This window comes from Accipiter gentilis, chromosome 18 (assembly GCF_929443795.1).
Source record: "Accipiter gentilis chromosome 18, bAccGen1.1, whole genome shotgun sequence".
NCBI classification, from domain to species: domain Eukaryota; kingdom Metazoa; phylum Chordata; class Aves; order Accipitriformes; family Accipitridae; genus Astur; species Astur gentilis.
In genome coordinates, this window is record NC_064897.1 from 22,429,680 (window position 1) to 22,448,872 (window position 19,193).

At 41.0% G+C, this 19,193-nt stretch overlaps 1 protein-coding gene across 6 annotated transcripts in view; it reads right to left on the reverse strand.

The window, feature by feature from the left end:
- GNPTAB (N-acetylglucosamine-1-phosphate transferase subunits alpha and beta) overlaps positions 1-15,503 on the reverse strand; it is a 46,684-nt gene extending 31,181 nt beyond the window's left edge. For 4 of the 6 annotated variants that reach the window (XR_007508623.1, XM_049821446.1, XM_049821447.1 and 1 more), the window contains exons 1-7: positions 15,341-15,503; positions 10,356-10,441; positions 4,606-4,725; positions 2,587-2,628; positions 1,645-1,850; positions 910-974; positions 508-642 (exon numbers count right to left, since the gene is read on the reverse strand). Coding sequence is in view for 5 of the 6 variants with exons in the window: in XM_049821446.1 (XP_049677403.1) it covers positions 508-642; positions 910-974; positions 1,645-1,850; positions 2,587-2,628; positions 4,606-4,725; positions 10,356-10,441; positions 15,341-15,457 (771 nt within the window). In the remaining variant the exon portion in view is untranslated. Of the gene's footprint in view, positions 1-507; positions 643-909; positions 975-1,644; positions 1,882-2,586; positions 2,629-4,605; positions 4,726-10,355; positions 10,442-14,319; positions 14,868-15,340 lie in introns of those variants that run through there. The other 2 variants (XM_049821448.1, XM_049821450.1) reach the window with 2 other exon arrangements.
- Positions 15,504-19,193: the final 3,690 nt, after the last annotated feature.

Here is a 19,193-nt window from a genome sequence, read left to right on the forward strand (position 1 = left end):
GATCTACTGTTGCCTTGCAGGTGGGTAAGTTGAAGTGCAAGTTGCTCAAGACCATACAGAGTACTTGGCAGAGAGAAATACAGCATTCAGCTGTGAAACAATCCGGTATTGTTACTATTAAGGTAATTCTTCTAAAAGCAAAGAGGGAAGAAAAACGCTAAGAAGCTACATAAACAAAATTCTGTCACATTAAACAAGCCAGTGATATACTATACTTCAGCAGTACACAGCCTATAGCAAATGGCTGAGAGAAACTGATAAGGCTGGTACATTTTAATCAGCTAGCAAATCTAATGCCCAATAACTTACAGTCACAGAATGGACAAGTGGTCTTTTGAAGGCAACTATTTGAGTCACTATTTACTATTCTTCACAACTCAAGAAAACAGAGCCACACAGAAAAAACGATTACTACGGGAAAAGTCTCCTAGGTGGATGAGATCTCATATGGGAACTGTTCCAAAAAAAACCAGTACAACTAAATAACTCTTTCCTCCAGACCCTTACCAGTTTTACTTTAGAGGCCAGGCTCTCTGGTAGTTTTGTTCGTAGCTGATTTGTTTCTTTGAATGTAGCTGGAAATCCACTAAGGAAGGCCAAGTCTTGCATTAATACTAGACCTGGAACTTCTTTGTCTGTAGTCTAAAAACAAGAAAACAGGGTATAAAGACCTTTTTAAACTTACAATAATTCACATTTCTGTCAATTCTTCATCAGGTGACCGATTTAATAGTGTATATTTTGTCACTGAACTAACCTTCAAAACTGAAATCAGGTTATTTTAAAAGCTTTCACTTCTTACTACATGTGAGTTATGGAAAGAGAATAGCACAGATACACACTTTCTAAAAATGTACAAAAAGTGTAATATAATACAAAAGTTAATCAACAGATTTTAAAAGTACATACCAAGTAACCCCTCCATACTATCTGTTTGCTCTTGTCTTTTAACATTCCAAAATGGGCAGCTTCAACTAGAATACATAAAATGCATTGCAAGTGAAAAAACAAAAGTAACCTCTTTTGTGTATTCTAGTAACTAAGATATACTTCTGCAAATTAAAAAGATTGGATATTTATGGTGTGAAGAGTTGTCTTTATAAGTGATAGATAATTCTTGGTGATAAAATAAATACCAGTGGTTGGACTCTACATATTAAACAAAATAAGCAGCCCATACCTGCTCTAAGATCCTACTTATATATGCTGAACACAGGGATAATTTTGTTTTAAGGTATGCAATCTGATGAGCAAGGGCAGAACTTATTGCACAATATTCAAACTAGAGTTCACAGCAATTAAAAGAGGATTTCTAAAACTAACCTTCCCTCAATCTAAACCTCAGTCTTCTGAGATGATCAGTGCAACACAGATACTCAGATATCAAACCCGTTTTGCAATAGTCTTTTAAAGCATGGAACTCTAATCATCTGTAATCAGTTGTCTGGGAGCTAAGCAAACAGTATCATTAATGTCATCATTTAGAGGAACAGACTGAGGGCAAGAGATGCTGAATGACTTGCTAAAGTCAAACAGAAAATTAGTGGCAGAGTCAGTATTGGAGGAAAAAAAACCTAATTCACAGCGGCTTACTAAAAAGCTTCTTCTAGAAAATTGGCTGGAATCTGACAAATAGGTTCTTACCATCCTTAGGGCTATCAAAAACAATTACTGTCACATTGGTAGAAGGATTTTTTGGTTTTGCTACAAAGAACATATTGTTAGCAGCTTGTAAAGCAGGATGAATGGACAGCAGGTCTTTCAGTGTGACATTAGTCGGCAGCGCAGGATCCAGGACAAGCATTGGCACTTTGATGCAGTGTGTCAGCAAACACTCCAGTTGCTTCTCACTACAGCAAAATACCAAAGGTGCATTTAACACTATCAGAAAATTTAAGACAAAAATCAATGTTAGATACAATAAGATATGTTTTTGTAAAATCTGATCAATTATTTCTAACATCTCCTAGGGCAAGGGGAAATTACTAAGAACATACTTATTTTGCTGCAGAAGGCAAATATCTGACTGTTACAGTTAAGTTCATTCCCATAACTGTTTTTTCCACAAGCTTCCAAGATTTCAAAGTTTGCCCACAGAGAAGATCTTATAAAGATCTCTATATAGCAGAATGACCAAGCTAAATGAAGAAAAGGACAGACCAGGCTCTGCCATTTCCTGGTAGCAGAGCCACAAGTGGCTCAGACCCTCCACAGTTACTTGCAGTGCCATGTATACAAATGGCAGGTGAAAGCAACATTATAAAAATTTTCATGCTTTTGAATTATAAAATTCCAGGTACATATGCATTAAAAATCCACACTTGGAATAGGTACTGACACGGATACACTTTCTGAACTTCAGAAATTGTCACATTTCAAGAAGCTCATTCATATATATCACAATAACGTTACTTTTATTCAGCACAATATATTATCATGCTGTCAACTTTTCTTGAAGTGACATAGAAGGAAAGCATGCACAGGCTATAGAAAACCAAACCACCTCCCCAGCCAGCATCTGCTTTCAGCTACCAATGAGTAAGATATCATTTATTCCAATTTATGCCCAAAAGCACAAAAACTCACCTCTTCTTTGTTGGTTCTGTTGCATTCTTTCCAAGGATTTCCCTATTACAAAGTTAAAACAACTACATTAAGTAACACCAAGTTGACAGTAAAGAACTTAGTCTAATTTCAGATTAACTGAGTCTGGGACACATTGTGAAAGCACCGATAACCCAGTTATAGAACTGCCAAGGCCTTGCCATTGGCCTTGTCAAGGTGAGCACAGCCTGACACACATGCCCCTCACTGCTCACCCTCATGCAGTATAGCCCAAAAACTCTTGGCTGCGCTGACAGCTGTGGCAGCGGGACTCTTTTTGCTAACAAGACTTTCAGGGGTTATTATTAGATTACTTAATGAAACTGATGGTGATATGAAAAACACTAGTAAGAAACCTGGGTGAAGTGGCCTGGAAACTAGGCTGACTTGATTGTTTTGCCTAACATACATATTCTGATAAGTTCTATCATGCATTTGCACATAGAAGCTAATGAGGATTAATGTAAGGGTAGTGCAGTGCTGATGCTAAATAATAACCATAGTATCAGAAGGGGACCCTTCTACACACACCAACAGAAAGAGAATCACCATCCATCAAGCTACTCTCTCCCAGTGAAGAATAAAGCACCTGGACCATGACTAGCTCAGTTCAGGCGTATCGCCAAGAAAGTTACAACTTACTAAGTTTTGCTATGCAATACAAAATATACACCCATTAGCAGAGATTTATAGCCTTTGTCTTGTGCAGGTATCTTGATCCCATGAAACAGCTCTTTTTGTAACAGTGCTAACTGATTTCAAAGTACATGAAAAAAGTTATCTACAAGGGAGAGAACCAGGTGCCCCTGTAGATATTGAATGTGGCACGGACAGGAGTCTTCCCCATACGCTTGATATCAACTTTCCAAATCAGCATTATGAAAAAAAACCACACCAATGTGTTTTTCCCTTTGTAAAATGGGAATCACAGCATGAGCGATGACAAAGCTAAAACCACTAACATTTGCTATATGAACTGCTAGGAAAAGATGAGTATAAATCTGAAAGCTTTTCAGAGCAGACACCATGCCTCTGTTTAAGATGTTTAAACTTAATGGATTTAAAGTTCTACTACTACTTTCACTGTTTAAGTAGGAAAACAAACATTCAGAATTTCACTTGTGATCACACCGTCAGTGGTACCTAAATTGCAAGTAATAACGTGCCAAAAAACTGATCAATCCACTTACTTGTGGATTTCAGATTATTCTGAATAAAACTATTAAAACCCTTAAAATACAGACTTGTTCTTCCATTTAGCATATTTTCTGGCCAAAAAAAGATCACGTGACCACAGAGTTGCTTATTAAGAAATAAATCAATGGTTACAAGACACAACCCAAGGTATCTGCTACAGCCTGCGTTTGAAGCCTTACACGAGTAATTTTGCAGAACAGTATACCACAATCTATAACACCAAATGCAGCAATACATGTCTTTCCCTCCTTAGTTAGAAGGCTGACTCATACCTTTATAACACGAATAAATTATTTTCTTCTTTCTCGGTTTCAGTGTTTGGGAGACTACAAATCTAAGTTTAAAAAGGAGCCTTTAAGAAATATATGCTTAAGATTCTATTAAGCCCATTATAAAAAGAAATACTGGGGAAGGGGGGGAAGTGAGGAGGAAAAAGGGGATGAAGAGAGATTATACATTTGAGATATAGTTTTATTATTATCATTTACAAACTGAGTTGTAGAAATCAATACAAAATCACATACACAAAGCAGTTTTCTGCATGGCATTTTACAAATTCAAGGCAGAACAGCCATAATTACTTAAAATTATTATGCTTTTGTATCTAAACCAGTTTTCTGATTAGACAGTACTTCATAGCTAAATGTAGAACTGAAACAAGGTTTTGCGAATAATCAAATGAAAAAGTGAGAAAACGCTCTTTGAATTTTCATGTTGAATAACACAGGAGAAAAATGAAAAGGGCTAATACTGCATTAGATTGCTGCTGTCAGTTAAAGGGGAAAAAATACATAAGATTATTACCTCATTATTTTCTGTTCTTCCTCCATCTGTTCTCTGACCTGTTGCAATTCTTTGATCAGTTCAACATCAGTGCCGTTCACCCAGGTGTATACGACATCAATCGGCATGGGTAAACAAAGCCTACATAATTCAAATGAAAGCTACATGAGCTGTTTAATATTACATTACAAGTGTTTGTGCCATCCTACGATAGCAATTTCTGTCTAACAACAGAAATACTTGCTGTCTGAGCTGCAAACAACACAAAGCAAAAAGCTTCTCTTTAGCTATATATATCATCTCTTAATTATACACAAGCCTTTGACAAAACAGCACAGACATAAAACCAAAAAGGACATAAAGTGGCTATAACAGTTCAGTAACTAAATGAAGTCTGAACTTTATGCTCTAACTTTCACTGACATTAACTTATAACCCAACTCCTTCAAACCCATAAAATATTTCTCAAGTCAGTACCAGAATCCAGGCACAGCCTTAATTCACCAACTACATTAGACAGGACAGCAAGAAGTATAAAGACTTAAATCATACTTGCTGTTATTTAATTGCACAGAGCCAATAAGGTCTCAGCAGGACCAGGTCTCTGTCCTAGGAATGCCTCTTAGATATAAATAACAGGGCATTTCATAAACCGACATAAGTAGAGTGCATGAATTCAGACCCTAGACACAGCAGTCAAATTCATTCTTGCCACAATTCAATACACTGGGCTGTTTCTGGACAGTTAGAGATTTCCTAGCATACCTAAGGCAGAAGAAGAGAAAAGGATTTGGGTACCTTTTTTCTATTTATGATAACTCCTCTCTGAGGCCCACAGCTTTGTTTCAGAGGGTACTCCAGGCTGTGGCCGTAAGTGAAACTCTCAGTCTCAGACAGCAGGAGGATGCCCCAATTATTATTTTCAAAAGTTTCAGTGTCAAGCTATTCAATACCTTCGTAAACTGTAGATGGCCTACCAAACCTTGAGCACTTCTCTAATGCTAAGATCCACAGGGTCATTTAATAAGGTTTCCAAGGGAAGGGGTTCCCTCCCCACCCACTGCATCCTTCAAAAAGCATTCAAAAAGAGACAGAGCTTATAAGCCAGTATCTCCTCCACCTTCCCTTGCAGACATGCAGTCAACTTCTACTCAGCTTCATTTTCTGCTGGCTGAGATCCAATAACAAGCACAAAATTTGGGAAAAGGGCAGCCAGTAGCTGGTCACAGCACAATAGACAGGAACATTTTGTACTCAATTCATGACTGTTCCTAACTGAGCTACAACACTTAGGAGGATAACAGTGGGTCAGTTTGAACACCTAAAAGAAGTGCTGCCTGCCCCAGCAGCACCACACAGAAGTCTCTCACCTCTGACATGCAACACTCTGCAGGAGGCAACTGGCAAACTCTCAACTGGCAAAGTCAATTTAGTGACTACAACTACCCTTCTAATAAGTTATTTCACCTCTTTCTCAGGAGGTGACACTAGCTTCTGGTTCATTAACAGGTGCAACTCAAGGCACATTTTCAGGAGTAGAAATTCAATGGCAGGAGCTCTTCCAGCTTTCCTACATTTGTTGCGATCAGTTAAATTATTGCATTGACAGTCCCTTGTACACTACAGCTAAGACATGAGCGTTTTAGGTGGAAGCACCTGACTCAAGTCAGCTGATTTCAAAAATGCCCAACCCTCAGTCTTCTGGGCAAAGTGCAGAGTTTATTTACCCAGGCTTCACTGAGGAAAATAAAATGTCCAAAAATAAAAAATGCCTCAAGTCCAACTCTTTCTATGGTATGAGGCAATTTTGACTGTGAAGCCTCTCCCCAATTTATCGTTTGCTAAAAGTGTGTTTCTATGCAATAGCACGTATAACTATGTAATTTTCTACACTTAATTTTTACCATTGAAATGATGTCACATACAGCCACATGCTAATAAAGGAAAGGCATTTTTGGTCAGATGCAGGTATGTCAATTCTGACTTGACCCTGGCATGGCAATCTCATTCTTCATTATCAGTGGCAACAGACACTAGTAAAAAAGGCTATTAAAGTGAACCGTTTGCAGATCCGCTAGTCTAATTGCTTAAAATTTATACAAATACTCGGATAAATTTTCCTCATGCATTTTTACAGCATACATGGTTTGAGAAAGTGGCGTTATCAAACATAATAATAAAAAAAGAGATATCATACACAAATTAATTTGTTGCTCCCAACTAGGATCAGGAACACTGTTAAGTTTTCACCCTTTAGGTCTTTGCCAAAGTTTTCTGATTGGTTTCATGGCTTCTTAAAAAGTACTGAGAGTTTATATTTTGAAAAGCATGTAGTGGCATTTTGCTTTAAAATTAAAAAACAACAGGAGAGCCACTTCCACATTATCCTTCTGAAACTCTATTTTTAGTATGCAGAGTCTTTTGCAAATTGTTCAAGGTCAGCTAAGATCAAAAACTTTCTCCCTCAAATTCTGTAACTGCATTTCTCCTTCACGTGGATTTATACATTCGTCTTCATCACAAATACCAGTCTGGCAAACAGATTAAGCCCAAGACGAGCTGCCTAAATGGGAATTATGTAACACCTTTCTACAGAAAATCACCAATTTTCCCAGTTGCTACTGTTTTTAATGTCAGCAAACACAGACTTTGGAAACTTCCTTGGAGACTCCCAGACAATTAATAAGTAAAGGCTTCTTTCAGATACTCCTTTACATTCCCCTCTTTCAAAAATGTACCTTTTTTTACTTGCAAACCTAAAAACATCTATAGGATCCTGCTTGAAGACAAAGTCAGAGCCACCAGCTCTCCCAGATGGGACAGAAGACCTGTCACATGCTGCCTCTTCCGTGCACCTGCCAGAAAGCATTTTCCGTACCCGTGACGTTTGTTTACATGCGAGAGCCATGCTCACAGCCAAGACTGCAGCTGGAAGACAAAGCCTCATTGTCTCAGCATCCACTGTTGCTGAAGGAGTACAGCAGCCTCTGGATCTCTCCCAAGCTACCATACAGTGATCTCCAACCTTGCCGAGCCTCTTTATGAATGAGCACAAGTCTATTATGCCCTTAAGCTCCCCACTATAAACCTCCCAGCCCTCCTGCCTATTACATCTCTGTAATTAACCACCAACAGCAACTCAGCTGTTCCATTGCTATTCCTGCTCCAGTACCTCTTGGCTCCCTAAACTGTGTGTCTTTTCCTCTCTCCAGCCTCACCCTGCTCAACAGTTAATGGCTTCCCAACCACTGATGGCTCTCACTTGCTGTACCATACTGAAATCAGCCTGTACACTTTAAAAGCTGAAGATTGTTCCTTCACATTTTGTTTCCATACATATTTTGGAGTTTTAAATATGATTTGGCCATGTCCTGGAATAGCAAAATTACACTTCAGCATTTGCCAAAATGCAGAATTTGCTGGTGGACAGTAGTAAAACACAGTTCTTGTCCAAGACACTCATGCATGCAACTCCATTATTTAGTTTCCTTCTCCCCTTTTTTATTTTCATATCAATTAACTAAGTCTTCAAAAATGGGTTTGGATGAGGTGGCTTAGTAAAAAGCCCTGGAATTTCTACTCCACTGTCTCAGGCTCTGTAAGAGCCTGGGCAATGTAAGTAGGAAGTTTAGCAGCTGACGTGACTACCTGGAAAGTACAACAGCTAGGATGCCAAAGGACATGCGACGGGAGGGAAAAGCAAACTAAAGCAATTGCTAAACTTCAAGGCAAAACGAAGTCTTCCAAGGTCTGGCAGGGAACAGGACTCAACAGGTGTAACTAATGATGGTAGCAACATCACTGTCTTTATGTCACTCAGGAAGAAGAGTTTTTGAGTTTATAATCATAAGGAGCTTGCCCACATGCACAAATTTTTCTACATTTTACACTGCGGTTTTCTTTATAAAAGTTTATAACGCAACCGTTTGACAAGAACAGAGATGTTTTCCTGCAAAGCTCCTTGAAAATGACACTACTTTAATTCAGTTGAAGGTCCATTAATACTTCCTAAAGGCCAGGCAGCTTTTACTTTCCACTAAGCACTGGATCTGCTTAATATCCAAACCAACAAGCTTCCTGTTCTCCAATTCTGAGTATTTTTCTCTAACACTAAAATAAGAAGTGATTAAAATCAATGGATAAGCTAGGATCAAAACAGGAAGTCTACAATCCTCAGTTTATGTAAAAACCATGTGACACCACCCTACATGTTGCATTGATACTAGCCTTAAAAACTCCATCAAACCACCACTGATATAGTGCATACTGCAAGATGAGATCCATTACTGCATTCGTGAAGTTTGATAATAAAAACAGATTGAACCCCTGACAAGTGGCTTCTAAAAGTTAACAGATGCCTAAAAGCATGTCTCCGCAAAGAGGCTTTGTTGGTATGAATTTTTACAGGAAGTTGGTATCTGCACACAAATATCACAACAAACCTCCCTGCCACAACTGACATAAGAGTATTAAAGGCATATGAGTAAACTGGAATAACTTAAGCACCCAGCATGAAAACCTTAAGCTTTTGCTCAGGCAGCCAATAGTTCCTCCCCAAGCACTGGATATTTTGCTCACAATTCACAGAAATCAACACTAGCTAAGGAGTGCTTTATACAACAAAAGTGAAGTAAGAAAGCACACTGCAGAAATAGGAACTGACTATACCTACATCACAACAGTAAGATTTGCGATTTTGTTTTGGACAAACCCAACCGTTTTATAAAAGCACTGCACTAAATTATCACAAAGTCAAGCATTTTAGTACTGACAGGAACAAACTACCATGCTTTCACTTCAGTACTGCATAAACATGTAAACATTAAGCTAATCATCCATATGAGCTGCATCACTCTGCCTTCATCTGTCATCCTTTTGGAAAATGGGGGAGGCGCGTAAGACATGAGACTATAAAAGTGTGTAGGATTCAGTGACACCACGCAATGTACTTTTACAGAGTTATGTTGCACCAGCTAAAGCATGACAAACTGATCTGATCATTTCTACTGTCCCGTGATTCAACAAACCACAAGGCAGATTAAGCATCTGCTTTCAGGGCTTTTTTTTCCAGTCAAGTGTATCAACACTTAAGAGTCAGATGATATCTCCTTAGTAGCTTCTTCCACCTACCGATTTACAGTCCACTGACTTCCTGAGCAGACCCCACGACCATTCAGACACGAACGATGAAACCACAAGAAGTCACGTAGCAGTTAACACAACTGAAACAAATGACCCATATGACTTGGTTTCCAACTTGCTGTGAGCAACTTCTCCCATGCACTCAGCTTTAAAAAGCTTCTTCTTACTAGCTTTGTGACTTCTCTACTAAATAATGTCCCTCATGAGATGTCACAGAAAATGTAAGGTAAATGAAAAATAACATTTCAAAACACTGACAGTTGGAATTTTAAGTGCATAGGAACAGTACTTGTACTTTTCTATCTTAGTATGGAAACCATGTCATGTCCTCCCTTTATTATTAACTTTATCACCATTTTGATGCTTCATTAGAGACTGGATGAATTAAATGCAGTTAAAATGTAAACTCTGTTATATGACTAGAGCTTCCAAATGCCAAACATCTTCCAAGCTGGGATATTATGCACAATTTTAAAACCGCTAAGTTTAAAGTTTGCTGGAGATTTAGAGCCCATACAATAAGGCCCTACTCGACAGTACGTTACTTCATCTAAAATATTTTACTTATATATTTGAAAATTCATTGAACAGTAAGATGTGCAATACTGTCAACTGCAAATAAAGCTCACCGATTCTGAAATGATTTGCCAGCAACGTTGTCTCTGTACGAATCAAACATAACATGATACTGGTCTCTACTCCACTCCAAGACAACCTGCAAAGAAAAAAAACCAAACAAAACAAAATTTGATGTCATGACCTTCTAAAATTAGATACTTAAATTTTTCCTTTTGATATGTTTAATCACAATCAATTTCATTCAAATTAATCTATGCATTAATGCACAACTGACTAGACCTTAATACAAACTAAGTTATTACACTGAGCCAGCAATCAGAACCAGAACTTAAGACTACACTTGATTTTAACAAACTTTGTTTCTTCTCTGCAAGAAAGGATTTCATGTTTTATAGACACCCTTTGTAAGCTGCTATTCATCTAGGTTACCTCTCCCTTGTCTCTTAGCCTTTAAAAATTCAGAAATGTTTTCCCAAAACTGAGATCTAAACCAAATATACATCAATGCAAGCAGGACACCCCCACCCCCCCGCATAGTTTTGCTGATCTTCCTTTCTATTCTCATACAGGACATATTGAAGTATACATACCTCTGAAATTTGAGCTTTGCAAACAAACAGCCAGGCCAGGGCACATCAAATTATGCAAATTGACCTGGCCACAAACTTAAAACACAATAGCTCTTTCCCAATACAGGTGACGTCTTGCATCGCAGCCAGACTAACCCAACAGCAAAGTATTTCTGCAGGCTGCAGCCTCTCTTCCATCCCCCTGTATTTCTGCTACCTCCCTTTAGCTTGACGCGAGTTCATCCGACCCTGCAGTGAGCCAAGTCATGGAGCTAAACCAAAGAAAGACGAATCTTCAAAAACCAGGACACTTGATCTTCGTCTATTTGGTTGTTGCAGCAGATGAGAAACAGTGGCAACACACAGCTGAAGGCAGGGTTGTCTTCCCCACCTTCATCCAGCCATCAAGGTTGCTTTGCTAAAACGTCAAGCTGCGCCTTACTAAACGCCCTTTGCAAGCCGTCCCCATTCCCAGGCATTTTCATAAATTAGCCATACAGGAAACCAATCACAAGCCAATTCTTACTTTGGAAAGCTGCAACTTTACATTCCATTTCCATTCTTAAATATACATACATATATATATATATATATATACACACACACAAAACAAAGGCACACAGTTATTTTTCCATTACTAACAAAGTATCTGACATCATGGTTCTAAACAGAAAAAAAACATCAGACTGACTCTTCAACAATAAAAATGCTTAATATGCTTTGATATAGCAAAAAAGCATAATTTGAGATAAAAAAAATATAAAATATTTAGGTTCTACTCCGAGATAAACTTGCTGTGATATCTTTTACAATGCAAGTCCAACTTTAAAAACTACAGTGGCATCTTGTGCTGCTTTAGAGATGAAGGCGTAGTAGCTTATTTTACCTGGTTAAGTACGTATTTGTATGTATCAGAGAGGAAAAATAACAATATCAGGAAAGGATAGTACTTACTTTACACTACTCTCCCTAGATTTAAATTGTACTATTGCTCATTTCTTGTATTATGGGAACTATGAAAAATAGCATTTCTCTAAGACAGCATTCAAAACCACAACATAAAGACTACCTGCCTCCCTTTTAAGAAGATACACAACTCTGCACCCTCATGCCCACTAAAACAAGTTAAAGCCTTCTAGAGAGCAGGGAAGCCCCATCATGTGGCTGTGTGACAAGCACACACACACACAATTCCTGCCAAAGCTGCAGACAGTCTCTTTGTAACCAGCATCGCATCTGTACAAGTTCATTCCCCTTACACAAAGGACGCATGATTTCCCAGGTGAGCATAAAATCTCCTCCCCTAGATAGCAAAGTCAGGAAGTGTCTTAAAAACACACTATTACACTTTTTTATGCACAAGTCATGACACCCTTCTGCCAAATACACTAGTTTAATACAGCACACACTGCAAGATATCCACGCAGAAACATTTGCTACTACTGATAACAGTAAACTGACACACACTGATCTGCTTCTAGAAGGAATACAGAAGTATTTGAGTAAAAATGTCATTTATTATATGAATAATACAGCTCTCCAGAAGCAAAACATTAATCATTTAAGCTTTTGCTTTCTGCCTTTGTGCAACTATAACCAAAAAGGCCCAGGACAGATCTCTTTAGAAACACATCTAGGAAAAAAGTTAAGCTCTTCCCACCTGATACATTTTTTTCCTGTAACTGTTTCCTCCTGTCTCATGATTTGTGTTGCAATAATGCCTGGAGGTGGCTTTGCTTCAACTTTACATACTGATATTATAAAACCACTAAGGGAACAACATTTAAAAAAAGGGGAGAGAGACTCTCTATTAGGAGATACTGTATCAGAGAGGTGATAACAGTGACTCTGGCATGTTCCAGTTAGAAAACATTTTACAAAGCTGAGCAACCTACAGAAGGATGGCCAAGAAGGGTTTAGAACCAAACTGTCCTAAAACTTAAAGCTCATGTTACGACTACGTTAAGCATTGGCTTAGACCTGGCTACCCTATATGTTTTTGCAGACATGTTCCTGAATCACGCTTAATGCACAGTTATTTCATTGAGTTCAAGTTTTTTCTTGAAATCAAGCTCATTTCAGCTTGAGGCTGCGAGGACCTCAAATTATTTGCCCTAGCCATCCATTTTTACACCATGATTAATATTGATATTAGCATGGATCTAAGCAAGCAGATGTAATTTTGCCTACTAGGACAAAAAAGCTGTCTCCGAGGGTGGGTGAAAAGCAGAACTGCAAATGCTGCTCAGACACCAGGGTCTGATAAGCGTTGCCTCACACCGCTTTTTATTGCTTGACAGTTCCCCGCAGATTGTTAAAAATGGTTGAGCTGATAATTACTAGAAAGATTTCTTGGTTTTATTTTAGTTGCTGCCTTGCGGACTTTGTACTGAAGAAGTATTTTCCATTTCCAGTACAGTTGTCCGAAGAGGTCTAACAGCATTCGTTCTCACAAGCCTAGTCTCTCCTAAATCCTTAAACTAACCACTGTTTAGCAAAACACACCACTTTAAATCATAAAAGTAAAAAGCAAAATGCATGCAAACATCTCTTACCAAGCTCACTTATCATCACTGTAAAAAAAAAAAAAAAACAAACCACCACCACCACCACCACCAAAAACAACACAGAAACACATCAGTTTTTCTGTATTTCTGCATGGTCATTCCATAAAGGGTGGGGGTTTTCTTGCTGGTTTGGTTTGCTTTTTTAAAAACAGTGCTGGTCATTTTTCTTTTTTTCTTAACATATAATTTTGAAAATTTACTCCTACATGAATCTGCCAGTTCTTTGCTCACTGTCTAAATAGTATCTAAGTTTTCTAAACAGCTCTAAAAGGGCCGGAAGTAGCAAACTAAGATTTGGTACAAAAATAATTCTGAGCAGTGCTTTTCACTGATTCTCAGCGAAATCAGCCATAATTTGGACAACTACTGAAGTATTTTTAAAAAAACCTTCAAAGCTCAAAGAAATCCTAAAGTTGGGTTTAAGTCCCCATTCTGAAGAAAGGCAAAACTATACTCAAGGTTTCACAGCACCAAGAGGTATACACCAATCCAAGTTGATAATCATGTGCAACCAGGTGACTAAGAGTACTACACACAATTAATTAATTCACTGATGGCTTTCAACTGTTTCAGGAACTTGTGAGCCCTGCAAGACAGTAGGGACGAAGTACTTTATGCAAACAAGAGGTACAGATACACAAAATAAAGTTCTGAGTGTGCTACACTCAAGAGTTTCAGACAATACTCTTTATGGGTCCTCATCTGAAAGAGTCCATCAAAACATAACAGGGAAGAAAAAAAAAAAAAAAAAAAAAAAAGAGGAAGGGGGGGCAGGGGGAGAACAATTTAGGAATCAGGAAATTCCAGTCTGTTTGCATTTAACACTGCCACCCTTTTACACTGACAAAAATATTTTCTTTAATTCCCTGAATACTTACTATATTCTCAAACACTACGCTGAAGCAGGATTGGGTTTTTTACCCCTCCAGATTCTTTCACTGAGGACTTCCAAAATAGATAGGGTAACATGAAATGAAGCTTTAAACTATAGTATACATCTGTATAATGTCATATATAGAACAAGTAGAAGTTATATTGCATCATCTACAAAATAGCAGGCAACCTGGGCAATAAGCAGCGAGCGATGTAACACAGACTGCTGAGCTGCAGGCAGCTTGCAGAGAGGCTACGTTTAACTCCTTAAACTCCACAGGGGGGGGGGAAGATTCTGTCACTCCCCGCTGCCATTTGAAGGTTACATCCAGCACAGCCTTCGAAAGAGTCAAATTGGACAAAACCACAGCACTAATAAATCGCCTGATAAGGGAAGCGGGGGGGGGGGGGGGGAATAAATTGCACAAGACAAGAACACGCCGGCTCCTGGAGCATACAGATTTTCCTCGGCTCCCCTCTGCCAGGGCCCGCCAGGACTGTCAGAAACCACGTTAGCACCCCCGGGGGGCACCGACCGCTGGCGTCACCCCCGGCGTTCGCAGGAGAGCGGCGTCACTCCCCACCGCGCACGTGAGGCGGCGGCGGCGGTCTCCTGAGGAGAGCGGGGCGGGGGGGAACCGCCAGGCAGGAGGCGAGCGGCGAAGCCCCGGCAGCTGGGGCAGGCCGACGGCACCCGCCGCCCCGAGGCTCCTCAGCCGCCACCGTTAATACCCCAGGGCGAGAAGGGAGCGCCGCCGTGAAGCCGGTTTTCTCCCTGACGCGCTAAACACACACGCACGTATAGATATACATAGATAGACAGCCAGCACGCGCGCCCGAGGTGCTTGCTGAAGGAACTCGCTGCTCACAGGACATGACAACTCCCCGGCTCCCGAAAGGGAAAAAAAAAAAAAAAAAAAAAAAAAAAGCCCCAAGCCAAGCTCCGGCCGCCCTGAGGGAGGGAGAGGAAGGGGAAAGGCGGGGGTTGCGGGCAGCCACGCCACGCCAGCGCGGCGCCGTACTGACCTCCCCGAACTGCAGGGCGGAGACGATCATGAGGACGAGGCCCCCGAGGCAAAGGCAGGGCCCATACCTGTGCGACAGGCAGGTATAGGTCTGGCGCTGCAGGAGCTTTAGCAGCATGGCCCGCCGGCGGCCGCCGCTCCCGCCGGCCCGGCCCGGCGCGGCGCGGTCCGGCCCGCCTCACCGCGCTGCCGTGCGCCGGGGCGGCAGCGGGTGGGTCCCGCCGCCCCTCAGCGCCCGCCCCGCTTCCGGCAGCGCTGCGGCGCCACCTGGCGGCAGCGGGCGGGCAGGGCGGGAGGGGGCGGGGCTGGATGCCCCGCCCCCACCCCCTCGCCGGCGTGAGTCTCGCCCCTGTCAGTCAGGCTTCCCGCCCCTGTCAGCTTCCCGCCCCGGACGGCTCTGGAAGCTTCTCCGCGGTTTTCCTCAGCCTTCCCAAAGGTCTCAACACCAGAAGGCAATAAGGGGTTAGGCTACAGGATTTTCTACTTCTTTGGCTCCTCGCTCACGGCCTCGAGCGCTCAAGGCGCCAGGCTTCGAGGCGTATCAATGGTATGGGCCTGCCAGAGGTGACTCTCCCCGCAGTTTTTCAAGAAATCATATGGATGAAGAAATCCGGATCCAGTACTGTGTTTGCGGCTGGTGCACCACAAAATACAGTGCTTTGCTGACAGCGCTGCCCCCGCCACAGGAAAAGTGAATCGATGCACGTGAGAGCACGCACCCAGGAACGAAAAATCACACCGGTTTCACTTCACGGTCACGGTCGTACTTGTGACTCTTCCCTTGTCACCTACTGGCCGTAGAATAAAATTGAAACGTTTTGATGTGTAATGTCCCAGGTGATCTTGAAATTACCCACCCGCGAGACAATTTTTCTGCACGTGCAAACTCCTCTCCAGCTGTGGCCAGCAGAGCTCTGCACCATCCTGTCATGCTTCCAGATATGCTGCAGAGCAAATTCATTTCCCCAGCTCAAACGGATCAGGAGGACTCTTGGATAACATGAAGATACAGTAGAGCTGCATGCTGTGATTGAATTTAAACATTCTATGCATGTTTTGGCACAGAAATGAAGTGCAGGGGTACATTCTCGAAAGAGGAACCACCAGGCAAGAAGAAGATTATCCATGGAGTTCTTCAAGAACAGTTCTTGAGGCAAAAACATGATAACAAGAAACTAGTTAGAGGCCACTAGCTGAGAGCAGACTCTGTAAATCCTTAATCTGCATCAGTCTGGTTTCTGCCATGAAGTTCAGCCATCTACATAGGACACTGCTGGTATCGCCACTGTCAAAAGCTTCACCAGGCAGAGGCACTTCTGGTTACCAGAGCAAAATAATGTGGTGTCATAGGCCCTCATGAGGCCGAGGACAGTAGCACTTATCTCTGTAGTCTTTTATCCCTGCATTGAAATGTCATCTTCTAAGTATTTCTTACAACTCACTGCAGTGGCTTTTCTGAGTAACAAACATCACTCTCGTGTTCTTATTTTTCCCTGTGTAAAGTAACAATGCCTGACCATTTCCAGAAGTTTGTCCTAGTATGTTTACACAGTTGTGGTGTGAGAGGACTGCACCTTTTATAAGATGTTGTAAAGGCTGTACTTCTTTAAGAAATGTCCAAGAGTGCATGGCTCTTCGGCACAGCTCTGCCTATCCACTGAGCCCTAATCCTGTTTACCTTTTTGGTGTCACAGTGTTTTTCCTTTCTTCATGGGCCGTGGGACAGGATGGCAAATTCACTATGTGCTACCTTCAGAGTCTCAGAGCCCACTACACAGTGCCGTGCTCCACTTCCTTATCATTTGTTACCAGCATGATTGTACTTGTTTGGCTCTTCATGATAACCCAGCCCTCCAGTCTCGGTATGCAGAAGCCTCTAGCTAAGCTTTTATCACCTGCTGTGCACAGCCAGCACTTTCTCCTAACATATGCAGCAGTATTCTTCCTCCTCATGTTCACACCAACGTGCCAAAGTACTACCCTGGAGGAATATAATATTTAAATATTTTCTGGTACTTCCCTCACATGCACCTCCTGTTCCAAGACTGCTCTGTTATTGAACTACTATTACTGAATGGCAGCATCTCTTACCACTGCCTACAGCACTGGGGATGCAGTACTAGTGGTGGCCTGGTGTTCCGAGTCAGCAGACTGAGGTTTTCATTAAGAAGTTAGGTATATTAAAAGAAAAACATTAGTTCTGGTCAACAATACAGCATAAATGCAGAAACGAACAAAAATGTGCTGAAGATTTGAAGCCGAGAGAAATAACACCAAAGTAAAGCAGAAAATCAGCCAGCCTGAATGGCTTCAAGGCCTGGATTAATAATTAGTGCAAAGTGTGGGATGATACATTTATACAGACTAATAAATAATTCCATATAATGCTAACGTGATAAAGCCATTAAAATTCACATAATCTCTGTAAGATTTTATAAGGTATCAGCCAAAGTATTCCAGTAGATAGAGAGATGTAAAAAGCTACTGCACAAATCATGATGGGAATATATCTGTCCTCGCTTGTAGAATACTCATGTTCAAGGAATATATATTCAAACTGAAACAGAAGCATGGAAAGGAACAACCAGATCCTGCCTTCTGAGGAGATGCTGAAAGATTTTGGCTTGTTCACATCACAGGCATGAAGATCAGAAGGTTATTTAAACTAAATGCAATACTGTCACCAGGTTAAAACAAACAAACAAACAAAAAAAAAACAAACAAAACACAAAACAAACCCAAGAAAAAAGGAGAGAAAAACAGGTTCTGAAATATATCTGAAATAGGAATAGCAGGAATACCTATCAAGCCTTGAGAGACAGCTTAGCCAGCTTGTGACAGGAGGCAGGACTCTATATTCCAGATGTTCACCTATATTCCCATTTTGCCATGGGTTCATACACTATTGCCATCTTCAGTCCATCAAAGGCTTAATTATTCCATGCAACACAGAAATCATGACTGAAAATGGATGAAAACAAGGCAACCCTCACTTGCTAATTAATTGCAAGCTATAGGGTATATGTAGTAGATGCAGGTTCAAATCCCTTTTGAGACAATCTGAATCCAAGTTGCTTGGATCCTTCTACATCCGTCACCAGAAATTCTTTCCAAGCTCAAAACCAGAAGTGAGATCAGGGACCTTGAATCACTTTACAGCTGGCTTTGTGAGTGTCTCTCTGAAAGGGGCAGGGCTCAGGCCAAATTCTTCTTTCTTCACATTTTATCTAATGCATTGCTTAGGCAGCTCTCCAGGTGAGTATCTTGCTATTGTATCAAAGAATGGGATACTTAACTTTCTTCATTTTCCCCAGTCACTGTACATGCAGATGAACCCAGATATTCTGCTTGCAACAATAAATTCCACTAGGTGTCAGGATAACTAAAAATTAGATCCTGCCATTATAATCAAACATATACTTAAGGGCCTTGCCAAATCACTATCCATGTAAACCGTTGGGCTCTTGGAATAATCTACTGTCCTGGTTTCAGCTGGGATAGAGTTAACTGTCTTCCTAGTAGCTGGTACAGTGCTGTGTTTTGAGTTCAGCATGTGAAGAATGTTGATAACACTGATGTTTTCAGTTGTTGCTCAGTAGTGTTTAGACTATAGTCAAGGATTTTTCAGCTTCTCATGCCCAGCCAGTGCACAATAAGTTGGCACAGGACACAGCCAGGGCACCTGACCCAAACTGGCCAACGGTGTATTCCATACTATGTGACGTCCCATCTAGTTTAGGAACTGGGAAGTGCGGGGGCAGTGAATCGCCGCTCGGGGACTGGCGGGGTGTCAGTCGGCGGGTGGTGAGCAATTGCCCTGCGCATCATTTGTACATTCCAATCCTTTTATTACT